The sequence below is a fragment of the Oryza glaberrima genome, chromosome 2 (assembly GCF_000147395.1).
Source record: "Oryza glaberrima chromosome 2, OglaRS2, whole genome shotgun sequence".
Lineage (NCBI taxonomy): Eukaryota > Viridiplantae > Streptophyta > Magnoliopsida > Poales > Poaceae > Oryza > Oryza glaberrima.
Window position 1 is genome coordinate 27,535,315 of NC_068327.1, and position 18,247 is coordinate 27,553,561.

An 18,247-nucleotide genomic window follows, 5' to 3' on the forward strand; every position below is an offset into this window, starting at 1 on the left:
ACCTGACAAGTGCTCTATGGACTAGCATTTCATTTAATCAAAATCGGGTATGGGAACTCTTATGGCGCATTTAAGCTGCTATAGTGTTATGAACTTTAGTACTCCCTCCGTTTCGAAATGTTTGACACCGTTGACTTTTTAGCACATGTTTAACCGTTCGTCTTATTCCAAAACTTTTGTAAAATATGTAAAATTATATGCCTACATAAAAATATATTTAATAATGAATCAAATGATAGGAAAAGAATTAGTAATTACTTAAATTTTTTGAATAAGACGAACGGTCAAACATGTACTAAAAAGTCAACGGCGTCAAACATTTCGAAACGGAGGGAGTACTATGATACTACAAGCCCTTTATTTCAGAGATGACAAGTTGTTCATGTTCCTAGCATTTTTCTTTGCAGAAAGTCAAAACAGGAGGTGTGCATGGCATCATTTCAGCAATGACAAGTTGTATATATTTTTCCAATCAACCTACTATGGGATCACAGATGACAGGTTGAACAAAAAATGGAACCTTAAGATTATCAACTAAAATGTTTTTTCTCGAACTAGCAAGTGAGAATGCATAGGAAGAATTAAATATAATTTCAATAACTAAAATAAAGGCACCCAAGTCCAAAGTCAAAAAGAACTCGAAACCTCAATGGTGGGGGTGCATACCCACACATCCCACCGGCGGAGGTAGAATCAGTTCCTCACTTCTCAAACAAGCAAGATGGGCACTTGATTTTTCCTGTCACTACTTATCTCATGATTATCTTAGGTGGACTTATCTGCTTTTGTAGATGAGCTTGTTTCATGCTCAAGTATGTTGGTAGCGTCATGGAATTCCATATGGAGCGCATGAAATTAGTATGTACAAGAACTCTATTATCTTATTAGAGACCCTTTAAACATGACAATACCACTGATTGATGGTACTCCATGAATCATACAAGCTTACATACAACAGTTTGTTTGATACATGAATGGCTTTTACAGCATATCTAAGAATCCTTTTATATTGATCAAATGGGCCAACAATTAACGTAAATGATAATCTCATCCTAATATATGCCATAGAAAATCCAGCAAGTCTGCATAAAGTACTGCATGCTTTCCTCAATTTCATTGAGGAAATTTATTAATATATCCAACTAATATAAAACTTAGTATCAGTCTCCAACAAATACAAAAAAGTATATCTAAAGGTGAAGCTAAATGGAATTATAAGTATGCCAAGCTAAATGGAGCTCGCCGATAAATGAAAATGCTTATCAACTCTATAAATAGTTAGAATTAGCCAGAATAAGACCGGAAGAACCTCATGGATGGTAGGCAAGTCACTTCTTCCAGGACTACATCACGAGGCTTCATAAATTGACAGAACAGAATCATCTCATCATCCAGTAGCAGAAAACTGGATGTCAGCATCTCGGGAGGCCTTTCTGAGCTTCAATACCCTGCGCCTGAACTTTGCCTGCTCAAGGCCATCCATCGAAGGCACAATAGTCATCATCTCTAACATTGGTGTGTTCTTGAGCAGAAGCTTAACAAGATCCAATCCACTCTTGCTCTCATCGATGTACACCATCCTAACTGCCCTGAGATGCCTCAGCACGACCCCTTTACCTCCCATAACCCAATGGTTTGCTCCATCATCGCTACCCCATCTCCGCTTGCATTGCGATGGCTGCAAGAATTAGCAACCACACCATCAGCATTGCTACCATGTTTTGCAGAAAAAAAAACCTAGAACAGCGAAAGAATTATATCTCACCACAACAGACACAGAGAGTTCTTCCACATTCTGACAATTTGCGAGCAATGGGGCAATGGATGAAGCACCTTCTTCTCTCCTCTCTATTATACATGACAACTGCCTCACTTTGTTTAGCCGCACCTTGGACCACTCCTCAGGACGTGCAAATTGCTTCAAGTTATTCACAGATCAATAATTAGATTCCTCAAAAAAAAAAAACTTTTTCACCAGATCAAGATTCAAGAGTATGTCATATACCTCAATGCACCAAGGTGAAAGCATAAGGCTCTGTACATTCCCAACCAAAGAAAGAAGCTCTCTGAGATTAGGCTCCTGGAGCTTGACCTGCGGCTTCTTGATGGCAAGAACGACCTCTTCTAATGAATCGACATTGTCTATAATGTGTCTGGTTGCCATTGCACCCGAGTAGTGGAGGGTGCGCAACGCTGGCATGTCAGAGAAGGCAACAGAAGACTGCGGAGTCCAAGAACAATCCGTGATGGCAAGCGAGCAAAGCTGCGTTGTGCCGGCTAGGCAGAGTGCACCAATGCGGCATTGTTCAAGGATCAGGTAGCGGAGCTGTTTGCAGTGCGAGAAGAGGTCTGCAAAGAAGTCGTCGCCGGCAAGCGGAATGGAGGCGAGGTGGAGGCGGGACAAGCGGGTGAGCGAGCAGAGGGACGGAAGAGGGTGGGCGTAGTGGTCGAGGCGAAGGGTCAAGGATGTGAGGTTGGTGCAGGCGATTAGGGAAGGCGGGAGGAGGGCGAGGCGGGAGCGGGGGAGGTGCAGCTCCAACTGCTCGACCCCGCGCGCGGCGGCGGCGGCGAGCCAGGAGGCGAGGTGGTCGGCGGCGGAGGCGGCGAAGGCCTGGTCGAAGAGGCCGTCGAGGCCGAGGCGGAGGCGGCGGAGCGGGTGGTGCGGCCTCGAGAGCGCGGCCGTGGCGGCGGCCGCGAATGCCGCCCTGCGGCGCGGCGCGGCCGGGAACGCCGCGGCGAAGTCGAGGTCCAGCGCCGGCGCGGCCGCCGCGACGCCGCGCCACCGGCGGGAGATGGCCGACGCGGCGACCGCCGACCTGAAGGGCAGCTTGGACACGATCAGCCCGAGCACCGCCTCGGGGAACTGCTCGAACGGGTCGCCACCTCCACCTCCATCTCCCCCGTCCCCGCCGCCGCCGCCGGTGGTGGCGTACGCGCGGGCGTAGGTGTAGCCGGCGGCGTGGTGGGGTATCAGGTGCTTGGTGCGCATGGCTGATCTCCCAAACCCCCCGGCCGCCTCCGGGCCGGCTCTTCGCCCCGCGATTCGCAGGAAGGTGTCCTTTTTTTTTCCTCCCCCTGGAATCGGAAGCCCACGCGCCCACGCGACGCGACGCTGGCGGCGAGAAGGAAAAGTACAGCGCAAACAGGGGAAAGGAACCGAAAGCGCAGGCACGCAGGCCGCAGCCGACCCGCGGTTTTGATGGCTCCTTTCCGCGGATGCGAATCGCGAGGCGGCCGCCGCGTGCCTCGTTAACCCGCGATACCGTGGGCGTGGGCGCGTGGCCCCTGCAGCTGCCGTCACCGCCGTGCCGTGGAGACGACTCGGCGAGGAGGACGGTGCCCCGCCCCGCGCGGTCGCATGAACGAGCAGATGGGTTGTGAACGAGTAGATGGGTTTTTGGCTCGATCGGCCCTGTGTGCGCGCGAGGCCGAGTGGAGCGAGGGTGGTGCGGTGCGCGCGGTGGGGTTTTGGCTCCGCGTGGTGGGTTTGCCGTTTGCTGCCGCTCGCTGCAGGCTTTTCCGTGTCGTGAGTCGTGAGTCGTGACGAGCGTGGCCGCTTGGGGAGTTTGCCAAGTGGTTTTGGTGACACTGGGGCCTTTTGGCGGACTTGGGGGTCGGCCGCGCTGCCCACGTTTTGTTCTGACGTGGGTTTTGGTTCGGTTTCTGGTTTGGACTTCTGGGGCGGACAAGTGGATCGCGAACCGAACTTCTCTGTACGAGAGGGAATCCCTTTGCCTTCAATGATCAGTAATCCCTTCCCTCCGTTTTTACTCCATGACAGGGCAGGTGATGAAACAGTAGAGCATCCCATTGTCCATGGACCACGGCAGTCGTACGAAAGATTGGAGAAATCGTGCAGTTGATCTGGCGTCAGAGAGCAGAAAGTGCGCTTGTCTATTGTTGTAGTAATTGCCTGACATATTAGCCTGCTGTAGTAACGCTGCAAGATCATTCCGTATTGAAATACTCTTTTATCTCTCCGTTCCAAAATAAAGTAAATATAAGTAGGAAAAATATGTGGAAGCCATAAAATAAGTGAAAACATGTGAAAATCATATCTCAAAGTTCTCTAAATTTATATATAGAAAAACTAGAACATATATAGGCATGAAATATATTCATACCAAATCTCAAATCTAAACTAAATTTCATTTGAGAGAATATAAAAAGACAAATTACAGGTGAATTCACCTAACATAACCCTATTATCAGATGAGATACTCCCTCCATCCCAGTATATTTGACGTTTTACTTCATGTCCATTGTCCCACAATGCTTGACGTTTTAGCAAGGAGCATAAACGTGGGGCCGCACAACAGCATACAATTCAAATTTTACTAACCGGGTTATCAGGAACAACAGCTCATCCATGATTCCACCATGGCAGGAACAGCATGTGTATGCTTGGTTTGAAATGACTGCTCATCATGGTTATTCAAAGTAACTAGTACTCCAGTTAGGGATATATAGTAATTTTCACCTAAGCTAGAACGCCCAAGGCCGAGTTTAGTTCCAATCTTCTTCTTCAAACTTTCAATTTTTCCATCACATCAAAACTTTTCTATACACAAACTTCCAACTTTTCCGTCGCATCGTTACAATTTCAACCAAACTTTCAATTTTGGCGTTATCTAAACACACCCTGGGACAAAAGGGAGTACAAACATAGTACTAGTACTTCACTCTTGACAGGGAGTACTGATCTTGCCAGTTTCTCACCTGCCTCCTTGGCTCCTTCCGTTTTGAATCCTTGTTCAGTCAGGCTCCTCTGCTCATGTCGAAAGATCTTGTGTTCTGGCTCTGAATCATGTAATCAGTACCATGCAAACAATGCAAATGAAAGCAAGCAACAGCTCCTATTGAACACTGCAAACCAGTAGAACTGATGTGCTTTGCATGGTATACAGAAAGATCCACTTGGTACATCAGTTTAACGATCACTAAACAGTACTACATGAATGAATGAGGCTATCAAACGTTACAAGAAGCAGGTGACATTTATTTCTCTCCTTTCAGTTTTCCTCTCTTTACAAATGAATGTGACTATGACTATCGAGAAATTATGTACCTGGTTTGCTAACGTATCAGATACAACAACGTAGCAAGCTACGGTTTTTAAACAAACTGAGGTTTCCACAAAAACAAGAGAAAACAACATCCCAGCTGCACCTAAAGTTAGACATGACATCTCGTATCATCACCACCAATGATCCTCTTGTTATTCTGAGATACCAAGAGAGTGGTCGATTCCTTGCACCTGGACCATCTGGGTGTACTTCTCTCCTCTTTGTTCCAGAACCTGGCAACCACCATCTTCAGGAAAGCCCTGAAGTCAACAACAAATGAAGTTATGACCTCCCTGCACAAGATTGATACGTGTTATTATTTATTGATAGCACGAGTGTACCATCATTTTGGCAGCATGATAATGTTATCAGAACCCTGGGATAATTTGGCCATAGTAAGAACTAAAAATACATCAATTGAATTCTTCTGGATTGGTCATAAGGTCTATAAGTTCAATTCCTCTCAACACCCAACAAAAGATATTAAATTTAAACATCTTTGATAAAGTCACAACACACAATAACAAGAAAATATTACTGCCCACCAAACTAAGGACCTAAACATTGCCTCAGCCATTCAATGATCTTGTTTTATGTCTAATAGTAAGTTAGGCCAAGTTTGCTGTGCCTTTAAAGAACCTTATGTCTGCACAGTAATGCCTTAGAGCTACCCTGTACCAACACCGTCATCCATTTGATGCTTAGTGACAAATAAGGGTACCAAGAGTTGATGACCTAACCCAGGATAGGTCCAAAGGTTGCGGGCGAGTGACTCACATTGTACTAATGACTTTTTGCCTTTTACCAAAATACCCCCAAACATTCAGGACTGGCAAAATACCACAAAAATAGTTTAGACCATTTCTACAAAACCACGTAAGATCGTTTTTAACCCTCCTGCTTCATTTTCTCTAGTGAGTACTTTTCCTCCCCCTTTATCTCTCCAACCCTTCCTCCCTCAACAAAAAGCAGCTGGAAATCATCTTTAGCCACCACTATCCCTCCCTGCAGACCAGCACACTGTCTGCTGCCTCCTTACTTTAATCAAATTCTACCACATCCAGCACAGAATCACACATGCACATATATGTGAATATGGTAGTTGAGTTCTGAACTTCTTATTTAAACAGCATGGACCAAATTAAACAGGAAGCATTATTCTGAATTGAATCGAGCTTCCAACAAGTACCAGTTTGAGCAGGATTGAAATAAAAATATATCATATTTAAATCAGATTTTAAGCCGAAGAGAATATTGGATGTAGCAGACTACTGGATGTTTGGGTGTGATTTTGGCAAAACACATAGTGATATAAGAAGGCTTTATGTTATCTTATGTGCTTGTTGCCTTGTTATCGGTCTTAGACCAGGGGTGCGACACTAACCCTCATCAAGCTGACAGTTTGACAGCACCTAGAGCTTCTCCCTAACGCGGTAGAGAGATTCTGAGGCTTAATTTATTGAACACTTGGTTTCTCATTGCTTGGTAAAAAGAGACATGGTCCCATCCTTGTGAAAAGAGACATGAGAAACTTATCTCCAATATTACGGAAAGAGATGGTATTGACCAATATAATCTTATCTCTAAAGTCGAGTAGTCCTCGTGGTGTTAAAGTAACTGCATGAAATGTAGTACCTCTGTCCCAAAATAATTGTAATTCTAAGTTGTTTAGCATATATTAAGGTTTGAGGAGAAAGACTATGGTGTCCCTCATTAAATGGTGTATAGGCAAGAGCGGGAGGGTGGTTGAGGGTAGAATAGGAAGAAATTTGAATAAGAAGTGATTGATGGGACAATTAGTACTCTATTGTGACAACTATTTTGGAACAAATTTGAATCCTAGAAATAAAATTATTATGGGACGGAGGTAGTAATAATGTATGTGGTGCTACAGTAATCCCATGGTCAGAAATCATGCTAAGACATTGGGCTATGACACTTTATGCACCATCTGGCTTAACATGTCGTAAGGTATTTAGATATTAAGAGTGTTAAGGTTGCAAATTCTACACGATTTAAAAAGTTGTGTAAACTAAACAAAACAGTAAAAAGAGAATGGATAAAAAGAAACATGTTCAAGGATTTTTTTTTTTTAAAAAGAAACATGTTGGATGGGCAACAAAAGGTTATATCAGTTGGAACTAGTGGAGATTATCCAAGGTAGGTATATATTATCCTGCCGGACAATGTGTAATCCTCTTAATAAAATCGTATTTGTAAATAGAAGGCTCTCATTACCAGCTTGGAAGAAGGAATTTAGATGCAACTCTGCCATGGTTGGTTGTTAGGGCAAGTCCAGCTGTAACTTTTTGTCTCTTTGGTCAATAGCTTCTATTAGTTTTATGTTGTCTAAAGAACTCATGTATCCTCAGCTTTTGTGTAAATATTCATTTATATGTTTTGATATATTAACAGTTAAGCCGTTGAGGCCTCTTCTCCTGTTTTCCTTAAAAAAAGGACCGCATTCAATTTCACACTGAATTCACTGAAAGCAGTCAAACAAGAAAAATGTTCTCCAGTGTGGGCATGTCCAGATCAGTATGAACCCATGGCCATAAACAGCTCATGCATTGCCAGTTTTGAAGCTAACTAGAAAATCGAGCACACTACAGAGATCATGCGATCGATTCATCATGGGCAATCGAATTTGCATATTATCCGAACAAGAGTTAGGAATGACAACTGCAGATAGTAAAATCCTATTGAAACACAGCATCGGATAACTACTAAAAACAAATCTTGCATGCTTCTCCAGATAAAGAACAAGAAATACTTACAGTGGTGAGCAAGGCGAACGGCCCCCATTGACATAGTACACAAACAAGTATGAATCATAATGCTGCCCTCTTATGTAATAGAAATGTGGAAGTCGTCTGACAAGCTTAAATAGCATCTTATTGTAAAAGCTGATAGCAGGTTGGTTATATGAGATGACATGCAAATAGACACCCCTGCAATTTGAGATACTTGCAGCATATTTAATCACCTCTCGGACCAGTGAGGATGCTGCAAACGCGAATGCTTGTGAGGATTAATCAGATCATAATCACAAACTGTAAAACTAAGTTGGACGAGCAGGTAACAACCTATGCCGAGGTTTCTGTAGCTCTCCACTACACCGAGCGTCAGGATATACAGAAGTGTCAGATCTTTGCGTGAGCTGTTATACCTAAACAAGTCCTCAATCTGCAAGCCAAATTATTAGTTCCACCGAGCTCATCAGTAAGATCGATGCAATCTTGCATGTCATACCTCGCTATCTTGTGCTGCAATTATTCTCGTGGTTACAAAGCCTATCAGCTCATCTCTGCGGTCATCTGATCTGCTGGTATCCACAGCACCCCAAGAAATAATACCATTGCCGTTGACCACGTTCAAGAAGAACTCTCTCTCGTATCTGAGCAAAACAAATACAAGAATTAAGGGATTAATTGGTCCCAAAAAAAAAAGGAAAAATCCACCAATAGGCTGCAACACTTCTACAACTGAACATGAAGGGTGATGCGACCGTATTCATAAGCAAGAACAGCAAAGGAGGGATCAGGGAGCATCCATTTGCAGTAGTCACCTTATGGGAAACAGCGCGAGGTGAATATTCTCAAGAACCTCGAGATCGGAAGGCTGGATAGGACGATACGCTATGGTGGGGTAGATTTCCGATCTTGGGTCCAACATGAGAAGCCCCGGTAACGACGACGACTAACCAGAGCCTCCGCCACGAGGTCCGCGGCGCGTTGCGCGGGGGGAGAGGAGCAGCTTCCGGGCGTCGAGGCGCGGCGCCGCGTCGGTGCGGTTGACCCGCGCCACAGCCGAATCGGCGGACCCAGCGCTCGGTGCAGCGCGGCGAGGAAGAGAGGCAGTACGGCGCCGGGAGGCCGATCGATGCGTGACCCGGAGAGAAACGGGAGAGAGATGCAGGGGAAGGTTCTGGGTGGAGAAGGGAGGGAGGGGAGGGGAGGTGGACCAGCGGCGGCGGCGACCGGAAGGATGAGAGGAGGAAGAAAGAGGAAGCTGATCGGCTGATTTGGATTTTGATTAGTTGAAGCTAAACTGTCGAGGGGATTTCTTATTTTAATCCACCAAAAATAAGGTGCTCTTTCTCTTTAATCACCGGTGTGTGAATTGTGATTGAAAGATGCCGCCAGCCAGCCACGAGACCATTCTAGAGGTGATATGTCTCGATATCAACAGGCTAAACATAATAAATATTTTTTTATCAACAATGGCAATAAAACTATATAGGATGAATAATTTACCTCTAATCCGTTTTGTTTGATTTCGACTGGATTGCAGAAATTAAGAAATGACATAGTTTTATCAATTTGTTTTTTCATTGGGTATAATTTAAATAATGCTTCCTCTATTTATAAATATGTAAGGTTCATAATAATATTTGATTAAGGGTTTGTTCACTTTGATGTTAAAATTAACCTGCCAAATTTTGGCAATATTGGTAATACCAAAATTTAGTATGTACAGAGTAGAAGTTAGCCTAAATCATTATTTTGGTTTATTACATTCATGCATAATATATATGTAAAAATAACATGTTTTAGTATTTTCTAAGAACATGTTAGTCATTTTCTCAATAAAGATCGGTTACCAGTTACATTAAGTTTGGTTTCGTACTTCTATGTACTCTGTTCATGTGATGCTACAACCAGGGTTTGCATATCCAATTATTCATCCTGTCCATCTTAAATTGAGGGTGTTAGGAACTTTCCTTCTTGGATTGGGGAGTTAAAAAGAAAATATAATAGACGGTATAGGAACCTATATTTGCAGTATGTGAGTATATGTTTAAAATTATTATGTATCATACTATAAGTATTTTGAAAAAAAATGCGAGGTTTTGTAAAACATCTTAGCCCAAAAGCTATTGTTCCTTGAAATAAATTGTAAAAAATGAGGTTTTGTTTTATGGATATCAAAATATATGGTTTTGTGAAATTTGCTTGTAATTTTGTATAGATGGTTTTGTTAACAGGGTATTGTCTTTTTCTTAAAGAAAATGTATTGTCTGGTTACATGGGAGTGGCCCTGGCACCCTCATCCTATTTGACCCAAGGGAACATAGGAAAACTTATTAGGAAACCCATAAAGGTTGGCGGACTGGGCGGCCAGGGAGCGATGCCACGTCAGCGTTTTGCTACAGTAGCTACAGTGCGCGTGGGTTGGATTTTTGCGGAAAAGCCCTTCCGTTTTTGGTAATCAGGTATAGGCCCCTCACGTCATGTGTTTGAAGAGAAAAAATCGCGTACAGGGGCTTCGTTGTGATATGTGGAAGATGAGAGGCTTTTTAGCAAAACAACATCCACTACCGCATACCTCTTCAAACCCTAGCCGCCGCCAGCCGCTTCCTCTCCCTCTCTCTCTCTCTCTCCCGTCCCGCGCCACCACCGAGCGCCAGCGCCGCCTCCGCCGCCTCCGCCTCTGCCTCCCCCTCGCCCCATCCCCGTCGCCGAGCGCCGCCACCACCCCCTCGCGCCGCCGCTTCCACTCCCGCCGCCGTCGCCGCCCCCTCAAACCCTAGCCGCCGCTACCCGCTCGCTCTCCCTCTCCCGCGCCGCTACCGAGCGCCGCCGCCTCCGCCTCCCCCTTGCGCCGTCCCCGTCGACCGGCACCGCCACCACCCCCTCGCGCCGCCGCCGCCGCCTTCCCATCGCGCTGCCACCTCCGCCTCTCGCCGTCCCCATCGACGGCCGGCTCCGGCTCCGGCTCCCCCTCACGCCGTCGCCGTCGCCGAGTGCAGCCGTCTCTGCCTCCGCCACCGCCATCGCCGTCGCCGAGCGCCGCCGCTGCCGCTCCCTCCTTGTGTGAATGCGGCCGATTTGAGGACGGGGATAGGGTTTTCGGGTGGATTTGTGAGGGGGATAGATTAGAGTTTCTGGTTTTCTGGTTTGGTCATCGGAGGAGATGAGCTCGTCGACGGCGGCCAGCATCGGGCCGCCGCAGCCGCCGCCGCCCCCCACGTCTCCCGAGGAAGGTGGGTGGCTAGGTTTGTTTGCCGCTTCGCTTCGCGGTTTGCTTTACTTTCCTTCTCGTTTGGTTGATGACTCGATCTGCTACTGGTGCAGAGAAGTGCCTCAACTTGGAGCTCTGGCACGCCTGCTCCAGCCCGCTCGTCTGCCTCCCCTCCGTCGGCACGCGCGTCGTCTACTTCCCGCAAGGCCACAGCGAGCAGGTGTTGTGGCTCAGTGCAATGGGATGCTCACTTCTGGTCAGCATGGTGTCGCTCGTCTGTCTCGTCCTGCTCCAAGTAATCTTCTGTTCTCTGAGTGTCCCCCAATTGAATGTTTGCAGCTTTTTTTTCCTGATTATATGTGTGCGCTCACGTTCTGTTTCTCTCATTTGCATTTTACAGTCCAGGGGAAACCATCAAAGACCATGGTGGATTGCCTTGCCATCTTCGTTGTAAGTATGGAGTTTTCAGTGGTTAAAAGTTTTTATTAGTACAAAAGCCAAACAAGAAAAAAAGATTGTTGACTGTAATTTACTCGAGTCTGAATGTAGTTGTCTGCTATGGTACCAGAACCAGCATAGTATACCAATGGGTAATGCAGTTTGAAATTACAGTACAGCAAAGTAATTTAGGTGTCCGTTGAATTCCTTAATTGTAGACTAACAAATGTCCACATCTGTAGTAACTGAATATCACATCGCATTTGTGTTAATATATATTTTATATTGTGATTGGGTAAAAAAAGAGCTTTACGTAAGGAATTAGATGGTGAGGCTGACTTCGAATGGATCGAGTACTGTGGTTTTTATCTGTACGTTTTTTGTGATTTTCTTTTGCTATGGCTTCCATTTGGGTGCAGATTTTGAGGCCTATTGTTCGGATTAGATTGTTCAAAATGGATATTCCAAATGGATAGGTTGGCTGGGATTATTAGAAATGTAGTTTCAGATCAAGCTAATCCTGAAAATTCCACGAGGTGTGATTTATGTCTTTACAAATTTCAGACAAATTGATACTCTCTTCGTTATATTTTTCCTGTGCAGGTCATGAGACAATGCACAGCTCGGTTGATGAAGCCCTCTTGCTAAATGTACCGCATAATCAAATCAAGATGCACCTTGTTTTTTGTTTTTTTTTTGTTTTTTTTTTGCATAAGAACTTTCATTTGAGCTTTCAGTGTATACTAGATCGACTCCCGCCGCAAGCTTGTCCCATTGAATAGTGATCCACCATAACCATTCACCAATTCGGTTGCAAATCTGAAATTCTATGATCTTGGATTCTTGGTACAGCTGGTGCTTCTTCTCCAAGACTCTCGCCGAGCGCGAGGCGTTCTATTACGTGGTTGACAACGCTGCTGTCATGGACTTCATCACGGTGAACACCAGCGGCTCCATCCTCATCAACATGCTCAAGGTAGCCCCTTTTCCTTCTCTCAAGTCTCACTCCTAATTAATTAGAAGAACTCTCTTTTGTTACACTCTTCTGAATATTCAAAGAACTCGACAATAATTAAACAGTATAGATGCAGAAGCTAGAAAACATGGTGGCTTCATGAGATTGATAATTACTCTATGATATTGTACATTAGAGATTTTACTTTAGCAATGTACAACACTAATGGTCTATTTATTTGCCTGTAGCAGTGAAATATCTTTGAATATTTTATCGATTACTCTGGATCATGTTGAAGGATATCTTGAATCGGCTGCAAAGACAATAATTTCGTGACGACTTTGTTCAGGTGGGGTGCAGAGTACTACATTAAAGTGGATGTTGATTTACATGTAAATTTATATGTGTGCGAAATGTTGCCCTCTGATCTAACATCATACCCCCCTTCTTTTAAGTCTTACTTTTCCTACTTAAATTTGACCTATTCAGACATTTCATTTGCATTGAATTTCTGCTAAGTATTTGGCATACAAATTGTACACTCAAAGTTGATAAAATCTCATGTTGTATTTTAGAGATGATGCTTCCGAAGCTAAATTTCAAACTCCATACACTTTAAAATTCTATCTCAACTATAGTGAGGCTCTAAAAACCAGATCGATAAATGTTGCAGCAACTCTTCGAAACATGCTAAGCATCGGTCAAAGGCTCAAGCTTACATTGGTTGCATGAAATCTGGTCCAGTCTTAGCTCATAAAAAAGTTTCCCTGTTGACTATTGCTGTTGTGTTTTCCCTGATATTTTTAACTCCTCACCAAATGCCATATTTCCCTTAGCCTGAGTATAGGAAATTTGGTGAATGGGGGAACAGGTGCATTTGGTTTACAACAATTCAGTTCTCTGTAATCTCCAAGGATCTAGCTTCTTACATATCAATTCAGCCAGTAAGGTATTTCTTCAAACATGGTTTTTTATCTACACGATATTTTTGTTTTTTTTCTAACATTTACCCATCATTGACCAAGAACAATGGTGTCATTTCAGGCTTTTTCTCTAACAAGAGTCTCCCTGTTTTGCTGTCTGACTTTGTATATCTACTAGCTTTACCTGTATACATATATGCATTGGGGGTTAGCTCAGTTTTCTCTCACATGCTTTAGTGTTACTAGCACATGGTAGTATTTTTCATAGGTATGTCAACAAATTAGTTTGTATGTATATCTTTAAATTGCTTACTTAACAAAGATGCGAAGAATATTGCTAATGCTTCCCTGGTCACTAGGAAATTATGAAACCTCTGTCCATAGACTTGCTAGCTAATACTGGATCACTAGACCTCATTGGCGGGAGGGGGAGGAGAGGAGGGGTTTGGCTTCCCCCCACAATTTGAGATTGTTATACATTGTGGCTTAAAGATTAAATCAACACCACTCTTAACAAATTAGGATCGCTAGCTCCATTACCAAATGATCCATTCTACCTCATAAAACATTCTTTCTCCCCTAATGGTTTCAATTGGAAGAAATTTCTTTCCTTTACCAGCTATTTGTGTCATTTATAGTTGGTCGAGTTCTCATTTCCTTTTTGATTGAGTCCATTGTTCTAATCATCTTTTGTTGTGTAGTGGCCAAACTATCTGTGTTGGATTGTTATGGGAGTATATTATAGGTCATTTTCTATCTTCAACAGCTCTTGTATCATTCATTTGTTGTTCCAAAACACATGGGTATATTGCTTCAGCATTCTATAATGCACCCCAGGAGGTGCTTGCCTTATGTTCTCTTCACAATTTTTTTAATTTTGGTTTGTCGTGTACTCTATGTACTTCCCTCTTGTGCCTTGATATATATCCGGCGGTCTCAATATTATTGGGAACTTGTCATTGTGGTTGGCAGATTCATCTTTGAAGGAGCTGCAGGTTGGACTAATTGTTTCCATCCTTTTTTACTTTAAATAAATTTTTTGCTTTATTGCTAAGCAGATTAATATTTCATTTGCATATGCATATATTCTTTATGTATTTATGTGGCCCATCTTTCTTTTAGTTTTGGTTTGCCAGTTGTTTGTGTCACACCATAATTCTCATATTAAGATATAATAATTGTTTGTGCGATTTCAATCAAAGGCATATTTAAAAATGATATGAGAATTGTTCATTATATCGATGTTTATTTAAGGGTTGTGCAATTTAAGTCACTTATTATTGTACAATCATCTAGCACAAACGTTTTTTTGTATTTTAAGAACAATTGATCTAATGTAAATAATTTCATACAGGTTGTTCTATATGTGTTCCAACTGATTCACTTGTAGAGTTAATACAAATATTGGTTGAAATATAGACACATATACGACATTGGTGCCCATCTCTTCTATCACCATCTGCGAGGCCTCACTCAAGGAGATACACCATCAGAATTTTGTGAGTTCCCCTTTAATATTTGAGTTTGTTACTTGACCCTGCAAGCTACGATAATCACAAAATTGTGTTTATTCAACAATAGCTTAAATTTCAGGACTAGAACATTTCTTTTCATCGATTATGTGCATACCTAATTGTTTGCTCGAATGTGAAAGTAATGTCGTACGATCTTGTTTCCTAGGCTTTTTTCATTTAAAAAAAAGATTTGAGCATCCCATGTTCTTGGATATGTCGAGAAGTTTCATCTTTCTTCCTTTGTACAGAGTACAAACACTTTCTGTTTCCCCTTGACTATTCTAAAAAAACAAATCGGGATATGGCTTTTATTATTGTGCGCCTGTTTCAAGTGTGATAGGAGATCTTATATTGTGAAAACTTGTTTCAGGTGAGGTAGAACGGGATTGTTCATTATGGAAGATTAGCACTACACTCTTGTTTGCTAGGTAAATTTTTTCCCTACTCTCTTTTCATCCTTAAGATGTGTATTATTGCCTATTCAGACATTCATCTATTTGATATTAATTTTATGATTGATTTTTGTCTGGTGTTACACATAAGATGATGATGATATACAGTCAAAGGCATACCTGATGCGATTTTTTTATTTTCCTAGGCATATAGATGATTAAAGTCAGGTCTTAAATTCCTGACAATTTTAATGTATATGCTTCTCAAAAGAATTTCTCAGCATTCTGTACATTTTCTTCTTGACTTAAAAATACTAATGAGTTACATGCAAATTTTCTTTTTAGCTTAAAAAGGATATTGAGCTAATGATAGTGATGACCAGGTGGGTAGTAACTTATTGTCTTGTCGGGAAGATTTGAAAATATTATTATGCTATATATGTTGTATATTATCGGAGCCAACCATTTACTTATAAGTGATTATGGCTGGCTGCAGTGTTCCTTTTGAACATTTATGTGAATTTTGAAGCCTGGATACATTATGAAATCCGAATATCTCCTTTTCTTTTCATTGGAAAAAAAATTTGTATGCAACTTTTTTTCTGAGCAATTACTTCCTGTTGTAGAGGCTGCAGAGTTTGAACTTGTTGAGCCCATCTAAATACTCTAAAGGAGATGCTGAAAGAGGAGGTGGATGAGAGCACTAAAAGAAAGTTTGATAGTTGTGGGTTGTTCTTTGGTTTACTATGGTTAAAAAACAAACTATGCAGTGCAGTTTCTGATAGTATTTGTCTTCCCTAGCTATTTAGAATGAGTAAAGCATGTTTATTATCTTAGTCTTAGCTTTCCATTTCTGATTTTGGGGCTATCATGTATTCTAATTCCCATTTCTCCTTTGGTTGGGAACTCTGTGATGTGAATAGGCTTTGGTACTAAATTTTTATGTTGCTTTAACTATAGATTGATAATTGAACTTTGAGATTCATCTGTATTGCAAATATCGCTTTGGTATTACTGTTCTGACTCTGATTAAGTTTGCAAAATGATGATTCTCATTGTATGTTGTGCAGGAGCTATCTAAGGAAAAAGAATAAATAAGATCTTATCCTCTTCAACATGATGCTATCATCCTTGGTCATCAGGAAAAACTCAGAAGACCATGGACCACTCCTGCCACTCGTTGTAAGAAAGATGATCATAAATCCAATCTGATATTAGTTCTGTAAACCTAAATTTTTGTCCTAATCTATAATACCAACAAATTTAGGTCGACAAAAAAATCAATACGAAGACATCATGCTTAATTTTATAAATGGCTGACCTCAGGGAAAAATGTTGCGAGGATTGGGGAAAAACTGTTGCACATCAATCTTCCTTCATGACAAAAATGATGCCCACCTATCTTGCTTACAAAATGATATATTTTACGATTGGTGTAGGGTCATATGCATTATCACTTCTTCTCAATTTTATGCTGTTTTTTTCATATGATCAGAGATAAATTGTGCCTCTGTTATGATAGGATACATACATTTTAATATTAGTTATACACTAGCAATATTTATTGTTTCAAACAGTCTCTCAGATTAGCGCTACACTTTCCTATGATTCCATTGCTTTGTTCGCCTTTGATTAATTATTGTTTGTTCGATCATATTGGTTGACGTGGAATACAAAACAGTCAGGGGTCTTCTTTGTGAAATGAGTTCATTCGAACACAGCCTAATTGGGTTACAGTTCTTTGATGGGATTCAGGAAGGCACATATGAATGGTGCATAGAATTTATCTAATTTATCTAAGTGCTCCAAAACACTACTTTGTGCAATATTTTTTGGTACAGCACCAATTCTCCTTTATGTTCACCGTTCTTCTTGTTGAGCAAGCATTTTTAGAGGTGCCATCTCCCAGCTTCGAAGCTAATTTTTGATGCAAGGTTTGGCTCGTATCAATTTTCATTGGGGGGAATTTTCATTGGGGGGGGGGGGGGGGAAGGTTTGTTCGCATTGATTTAGGCAAATGACATTCTCATTTTTACCATTCTACTGCCTCCAAACCCCAGTTACAAGAACAAAAATCAAATGATAAAAATGAAATATTGAGATTAAGAGCATTGCAAACAATATTCTTTCTAAAAATAGATGCAATTCTTCTGAGTCCATGTGATGAACCTTTTGGAGTGGTTAGGATCTGATCATGAGAATTGTCAGTTATACACCTATTTAAGAAATCTCTCAAAACGTGTATGATTAATGCAACGAGTTAAATAATTTATCCCGATGCCTAATCTAATCCTTTACTCAATTATCTTGCAGGCAATCTTGATCAGTTAATTGCTCCAGTTTAAAGACTTTTTTCACTATAGGCAGGTGAGACTGAAGATTGTTTGTCAGTTGAAACTGCGCTGTGTAGACAGTAGCCCTTGCTTGAGAAATGATGGCCATGACTTTGACCCTTTGATCATATGGAACAACAACACTTCAGTATGCAAGAAGCTCTTGGAAGTGGCCATTTACATAGTGCAAAATATCCATGAATTACTATTATCCCTTTTATCCATCAGAATTATGTTACTTGTCGTCTATGGTTTTAATAACACCAAATTTTGGTGTAAACATGGTATCTAAACACTGTTGAGCGATCCAGCTATTTAGCACTTGGAAAATCTACCACTAAGTTATGTCGACAATTTTTTTTCTTATTTACATCCTAAGCTTCTACCAACAACATAAAATATATACATTTCATCTGTGTATCTGGCTCTATGAACTTTACTGCCCTCTTAATTCTTTCTATTGCACCGTTCATGCTACAATAACTCGATAATTCACTACCATTATATACCATACATATCTAATTATATGCAAACGCTAACACACTGCATCCTGTCATTCCTATTTAATTCTCTATACCATTTCTCTAATACATATAACTGGCATCAAACTTCACACTTCCTTACCGTACTGACAAATGCGTACTGTATAGAACAAGCTGTGC

General features: G+C 41.8%; 2 protein-coding genes and 1 long non-coding RNA gene across 18 annotated transcripts; 1 reads left to right on the top strand and 2 right to left on the bottom strand.

Annotated features, from left to right (window-relative positions):
- Positions 1-1,035: 1,035 nt before the first annotated feature.
- LOC127761923 (F-box/LRR-repeat protein At1g06630-like) lies at positions 1,036-3,382 on the bottom strand. Its single transcript, XM_052286255.1, has 3 exons — positions 2,006-3,382; positions 1,766-1,918; positions 1,036-1,678 (listed from the first exon to the last, which is right to left on the bottom strand). Exons 1-3 carry the CDS (start codon positions 2,987-2,989, stop codon positions 1,388-1,390), a joined length of 1,428 nt encoding a protein of 475 aa, XP_052142215.1. The 5' UTR covers positions 2,990-3,382; the 3' UTR covers positions 1,036-1,387.
- A 1,596-nt stretch (positions 3,383-4,978) lies between these two features.
- Positions 4,979-9,116, bottom strand: LOC127763688 (histone acetyltransferase MCC1-like). 2 transcript variants are annotated; one of them, XM_052288465.1, is made up of 5 exons: positions 8,635-9,116; positions 8,319-8,463; positions 8,153-8,252; positions 7,844-8,072; positions 4,979-5,359 (listed from the first exon to the last, which is right to left on the bottom strand). In XM_052288465.1, the coding sequence occupies exons 1-5, from the start codon at positions 8,739-8,741 to the stop codon at positions 5,176-5,178; spliced, it is 765 nt and encodes a 254-aa protein (XP_052144425.1). In that variant the 5' UTR covers positions 8,742-9,116; the 3' UTR covers positions 4,979-5,175. The 2 variants fall into 2 exon arrangements, with proteins under 2 accessions (XP_052144425.1, XP_052144426.1); XM_052288466.1 differs by having other exon boundaries at positions 4,979-5,326; positions 8,635-9,115.
- A 1,284-nt stretch (positions 9,117-10,400) lies between these two features.
- Positions 10,401-18,013, top strand: LOC127762097 (uncharacterized). Of its 15 annotated transcripts, XR_008015378.1 has the most exons (10): positions 10,403-11,052; positions 11,144-11,325; positions 11,431-11,480; positions 12,072-12,444; positions 12,675-13,372; positions 14,319-14,341; positions 14,701-14,845; positions 15,231-15,288; positions 16,323-16,434; positions 17,566-18,013. It is a non-coding gene; the product is annotated as an uncharacterized LOC127762097 (long non-coding RNA). The 15 variants fall into 15 exon arrangements; XR_008015375.1 differs by having other exon boundaries at positions 10,401-11,052; positions 14,319-14,845; XR_008015382.1 differs by having other exon boundaries at positions 10,401-11,052; positions 12,072-12,118; positions 12,321-12,444; positions 12,672-14,845.
- Positions 18,014-18,247: the final 234 nt, after the last annotated feature.

Bases quoted from the DNA above. Each gene is read 5' to 3' on its own strand.
- LOC127761923 (XM_052286255.1), bottom strand. From the start codon at position 2,989: ATGCGCACCAAGCACCTGATACCCCACCACGCCGCCGGCTACACCTAC. The intron at 1,919-2,005 runs GTATATGACATA...AATAACTTGAAG, and splicing joins TTTCACCTTGGTGCATTGAG to CAATTTGCACGTCCTGAGGA. The intron at 1,679-1,765 runs GTGAGATATAAT...TAATTCTTGCAG, and splicing joins AACTCTCTGTGTCTGTTGTG to CCATCGCAATGCAAGCGGAG.
- LOC127763688 (XM_052288465.1), bottom strand. From the start codon at position 8,741: ATGTTGGACCCAAGATCGGAAATCTACCCCACCATAGCGTATCGTCCT. The intron at 8,253-8,318 runs GTATGACATGCA...TTTGGCTTGCAG, and splicing joins TTGCAGCACAAGATAGCGAG to ATTGAGGACTTGTTTAGGTA. The intron at 8,073-8,152 runs GTTGTTACCTGC...TCGCGTTTGCAG, and splicing joins CTACAGAAACCTCGGCATAG to CATCCTCACTGGTCCGAGAG.